This window comes from Chiloscyllium plagiosum, chromosome 38 (genome assembly GCF_004010195.1).
Source record: "Chiloscyllium plagiosum isolate BGI_BamShark_2017 chromosome 38, ASM401019v2, whole genome shotgun sequence".
In the NCBI taxonomy this organism is placed as follows: Eukaryota; Metazoa; Chordata; class Chondrichthyes; order Orectolobiformes; family Hemiscylliidae; genus Chiloscyllium; species Chiloscyllium plagiosum.
In genome coordinates, this window is record NC_057747.1 from 5,170,742 (window position 1) to 5,176,397 (window position 5,656).

A 5,656-nucleotide genomic window follows, 5' to 3' on the forward strand; every position below is an offset into this window, starting at 1 on the left:
GTGTGTGTGTGTGTATGTGTGAAGCTGGGTGGGTATGTGGGTGGTGCGTGTGAAGCTGGTTGGGTATGTGGGTGGTGCATGTGCTTGTCTGCGATTGCCTGAACTGACATTTGCAGTTGTCACTTTTGCTCTCCCATTTTGAGGTGGTTTTTAGCTGTGCCGTGTGACAGCTCCAGTGAAGCAGTTCTCTCACTGTAAATCTCCAGGTCGCCTATGCCATCGGGGTCGCTGAGCCACTCTCTATCTCTGTTTTCTCGTACGGAACCTCACAACTGGGCGACAAAGCATTGATGGAAATTGTGAAAAATAACTTTGACCTACGACCTGGAATGATTGTCAGGTAAAAATAAGCTGCTACCTTCAGTTCTGGGAGCGAAAGGTGAGGATTGATGACCATTTCCTGACTTGTTCAATGCAGTGTTCGAGTGATGAGTAGATTAGATCAGATTCCCTACAGTATGGAAACAGACCATTTGGCCCAACAAGCCCACACCGACCCTCTGAGGAGTAACCCACCCAGACCCATTCCCCAACCCTGTATTTTATCCCTGACTAATGCACCTAACACTATGGGCAATTTAGCATGACCAACTCACCTGACCTGTACATCTTTGGATTGTGGGAGGAAGCGTTATTGTCGTGAGGCACTAGATATAATTTCACTGAAAAACCTGCCCTCTCCTGTCCACTCCCTGATGTGTACAGCCTACTCTTCAGCCTGGACTTATCAAATTGGTCTTGGATTTCAAAAAGGAATCAGCCTCCAGTTTGAGGCTACCCTTGTAGATGGCACTACTGCCATCCATAACAACTGGCAAATTTACAGAGAATCCATTTCTCGGTCTTCGACCTCCCAATGCCTCATTCAATTAAACGTTTCCCTTCCTTCATCCCCGGGCCTGGAATGGGGGATTACTTTAATCAAGACCGGGATCAGGAGCCTTTTGCCAGATCTAGGAGTTCCAGGAACTAGATCCAGGGATAGGGAAGAATGCGGATGAAAGAGAACTGGGGATGTTGCAAGGGAGGACAGGGGATGCAATACAAATCTGTCTTCAGAGGAATACTCAGTTCACTGAGATCAGAGAAATCTTTCAATCACCGAGGTAATGAATTCCCTGCAATTGAATGTGGAATTTCTAACTTAAGGCTGCGTAGATTCAGGAGCTATTATAATTGCAAGCACTGTAATTGTTATTGTAATTAACACTGTTAGCTTGCTCCACCATTCAATACAAGAATGACTGATTGGTTATAGTGTCATCTCCATCTTCCCTCCTACCCCATTCAGTTTTGACACCCTTATCAGTTATCATAAAGCAAGCCCTTTAGAAGTCACCAGCTTAGAACAGGTACATTTGGAAAACTCCATTAAACAGTAAGAAAAAGAGACCAAGGGGTCAAATGGAGTAAAAACAAAATTCACTTGCACATCAGAAAAATCTTGAACTTTTTAGAAACAATTGAATGCCCATTTCTTCAGAGAGTAAAAAGATGATTCCGTATGCATGAACTAAGACGGTATTTCGGCAGGAGAATGGGGGGGGGGTGCATGAGCTGAATTGTTCATTCGGAGAGCTGGTACAGACAGGCTGGGCTGCATGGCCCCTTCCTGTGCCATAACTGGGCTGTCATTTAGGTCTGTTTTTGTGATCTTGTATCAGACAAAAAAAATGTTTCCTTTTCCAGGGACCTCAACTTGAAGAAACCAATTTACCAAAAAACAGCTTGCTACGGTCATTTTGGCAGGAGTGAATTCCCTTGGGAAGAGGTCAAGAAGCTGAATTACTGATGTATCCCAGCCTGGTCCTGAAGCCACTGCTGCTGCTGTCCATTGCGGTGAACTACAGAGGGGTAATTTGTCCTAAAATTCCATGATAGACTGGCTTCTGCCGGTCCATGTCAGATCCTTGCCTCCAGGAGGGACCAAATCACAATCAGTGGGAAGAATTTAATCGTCAGTAATAATGCCACGTTGGAGAAGAGTTTCCTGGGAGTTTACATGGAGAGTTCTGTTATTCTTTGCATTGCTGTCGTTTACAGAACCGTAACAAGCTCCTCTTCCTGTCATAGGGATAGGCACCACCAAAATTCCACAAATCTGAACTGTAGCTTCAGCCCAGTACCTCCAAGCCTGGTGACGTGAGACAGAACCCAATACTGAACCACAAAGTGACCAAAATGACAGATGCTAATACTTACATTCCCTGAGGGTGGAGTGTTGAGGTGCAAAGCTGCATCCTACTGTCAATGGCATTTCAATTCTGTTCTTGATGACCCCATCTCACAAAACAAGGGAACATTCCTCTCTCCTCTGTGTTTGAGGGGTGAAATCGGTGCACCCTGAAATTTGTCCTTCAAGTTCCCTGGACATCCTGTGCAGCATGCAGTTAGTGCTAAAATAAGGTTGGGATCAAATCTGGCCTCCCTGCCCCTAAAGAAACCATAACCTGCCTTAAAGTAGAAATCCGTGACTTACAATTCATGGCAACATTTTGAATTTGGAGCAAGGGTATGACATTTGCCCCCACAGCCATTTGACAGGATTGTGGCTGAATAATTGTGAGCTCAGCTTTTCTGGTTGTCCCTAATACCCTGAATCTGGCCAGCTCTACCTGAAAGAACACTCAGTGATCTTACCTCCACTGTTCTCTAGGAAAGAAAATTCCAAGGACCTCATGGATCTCTGGGAGAAAAAAAACCTCTTCTTCATTTTAAGTTTAAAACTGAAGGCCCCAGATTTCGAAGCTCTGCACCACCCACCTCTGCCCCCCCCCCCCCCCCCCCCCCCCCCCCCCCCCCCCCCCCCCCCCCCTCAAGTTCTAACCTCTCCCACAAGGGGAAACATGCTTTCAGTATCTTCCAGAGCAACCCCTCAGGTTCCATTCTGCTTCGATGAGACTAGCTCTCATTCCTCTAACTCCTGTTTACCTACACAGCTTCTGACAACATTCCTCACTTCATGATTTGCAGGACATTATTTCAAGTGAACCAGTCCAAGCCTCCGTCAAAGCAGATAGACTGAGACAAGCTGTGTAACTGGATGGAATTCACATTTCCCAAACTCATCATGAGTTACTCTGGCTTCTTTAGTTCTACATTGTGTTTCCTTCTCAAGTTTAACTTGTATCTGGTCACATAGTCTAGCTCCGAGCCGGGCCATTTTGAGAATATTCAGCTCAAGTGCACGGGTCCACTCCAGTTTTGGCGGCTGTTCCCTTGCAGTGTCAGTCCTGGATCATTTCCAACACTCTCACTGCTGAATCACAGGGCTGCAGGGCTAGGGCTCACTCCAAAGACTGGAGCATTGCATCCACATTGCCACCTCTGTTCAATACTGAGGGAGAAGCCATATCCTTTCACCTTTGACACCAGGTCCTGTCTGCTCACTCAGGTGGACGCAAAAGATCCTGTGGCAGAACTCATAGAGGAATGGAGTGCGCTTTGATGTTCTAGCCAATATTTTTCCCTCAACTAACACAGTACTTTCATCATTATCTCATTGCTATTTGTAATTGATTGCTGCATTTCTTACACTACTCCTTTAAAATTAAAATGTGTTGGGACATCCTGTGAATATAAATAGCAGAACAGAAAAACAATCTTTCTTTCTTATCTTAATCCACAAAAAAAATGCAATCAATTGCTACAATTCCAGTCTTCCTGTTGCTTTATGACTCTCCCATTCTTCTTATTTTGTTCATTATTTAATGTTAACTTATATTCTGGCTGAATCTAATGAGTCTTCCGATGCCTCTAATCTCCTACTATTTTCCTTCTACCTCTTTCCACTTGCCTTTTTTAACAAAAGTGTTGGATTTTGATTTATTTCTGAACTGATAATTGCAGTGCAAAGCGGAAAAGATTGTCTCTGTTATATTGCAGCAGTGGCTAAATCAAGTCTGTGATTTAATTCAAATCTCCAAAGTCATTTCAAAGCATTTGGAAATTAAGCGTTGGATCAATGTGCCTGGTATCGAGATGTGTGAAATGCTTGGGGGATTTGACTATGGGGAGCTGTGCACCCCGCGGAATCTTCCTAATAAATGGATGGAAAACTGAGCTGGGTCCTTGGATCTCCGTGTCCACATTCCCACTGCTCAAAGTTCTGTGGCAGGGTCACTCCTTTACAAAAATCCACATCATAAAGCTTTACTTTGTATAGCAAAACATCACAGCAAAATAAGATGCTGATTGGTTGACTAATCAATTCCAATTGCCATGGAGAAAATGAGAGATAGGTTCCTCAATTTTTCAGGGGAACCTGAGAGATTTTAAAAAATCAATAAAAGACAAGCACTAAATGTATTCCTTTTGCCGACCAATCAGTACTCTTTTCTCCTAAAGCATAAGTTGCTGTGATCATTTGAAAGTTAGCATTCTTGCATTTGTCCCGCGGCAAGTTTCAGTTGCACGTCCCTTTCCTCAGTAATTTGAGGACTTGAGCTATAGGGAGAAGCTGAACAGGCTGGGGCTATTTTCCCTGGAGCGTCGGAGGCTGAGGGGTGATCTTATAGAGGTTTACAAAATTATGAGGGGCATGGATTGGGTAAATAGGCAAAGTCTTTTCCCTGGGGTCGGGGAGTCCAGAACTAGAGGGCATTGGTTTAGGGTGAGAGGGTAAAGATATAAAAGAGACCTAAGGGGCAACGTTTTCACGCAGAGGGTGGTACAGGTATGGAATGAGCTGCCAGGGGAAGTGGTGGAGGTTGGTACAATTGCAACATTTAAGAGGCATTTGGATGGGTTTATGAATAGGAAGGGTTTGGAGGGATATGGGCCGGTTGCTGGCAGGTGGGACTAGATTGGGTTGGGATAGCTGGTCGGCATGGATGGGTTGGACCGAAGGGTCTGTTTCCATGCTGTACATCTCTATGACTTTAATAGTCAAGATCTGTACAACTAAGTGAAATTGAAATAACCTTTCCTATTTATGACAGTCTAAGATCCCATCAACACATCCAGGTGGTGCCAAGTTACATTTCATTCAGTTTCCACTTTTAACAATGAGGAAACAATCCCAGAAAACCAGAGTAAACTCCACCTCCCTTCCGTGCTAAAGTTGCCTTCTCTCACCCAATGGGAAATGCCTGAGTCACATGGCAAGCATCACTTCGATGCTTGCCTCGGCTGCTTGAAGAAACATTGGAAAAAGAGTTCCTTTGCAACAGAATATGGAAGTGGAGTGAGCCATTAAAGGATTCCAGGATTCAAAGAAAGTTCGGAATGATCTCTTTCAAACATGCTCGAGACTCACTGGAGTTTCTAATATGCCCCCCACCCTGCTCCAGTGTCAAGGCTTCTCATAAGAAGCAAAAAATTCCAAGCACTACCCCTGCTAACCCCTTAGATGGCTCCAGAATTGCACCAAGAGAGATCATTATTTATCCAAAGTTCCTCTACCCACACTCTGAGGCGATTGAAAATTGATGGGGATGTATCTTTTATTAAAAGAGACAAGAGTATTTTGGGAAAACCATTGAGTGTGCAAAATACAAAACATGCGCACCCATTTGTTGCTTCGTCCTTCAGCAGCATGTTCTTGCTTTAGGAGATACAGGTCATTTTGTCAATTATTGAATAAAATGAATTCTGGTGGACGTGAACTTGGCTACAAAATACAGAGCTACCTTCGAGTCAGAGTCTAATTTGCACT

The 5,656-nt window shown here is 44.2% G+C and overlaps 1 protein-coding gene across 2 annotated transcripts in view; it reads left to right on the forward strand.

Moving 5' to 3' along the window:
* Positions 1-4,062, forward strand: part of LOC122541757 (S-adenosylmethionine synthase-like) — a 29,628-nt gene extending 25,566 nt beyond the window's left edge. For both annotated transcript variants that reach the window (XM_043678703.1, XM_043678702.1), the window contains exons 8-9: positions 207-340; positions 1,690-4,062. In XM_043678703.1, the coding sequence (XP_043534638.1) occupies positions 207-340; positions 1,690-1,792 (237 nt within the window). In that variant the 3' untranslated portion in view covers positions 1,793-4,062. The remainder of the gene's footprint in view (positions 1-206; positions 341-1,689) is intronic.
* Positions 4,063-5,656: the final 1,594 nt, after the last annotated feature.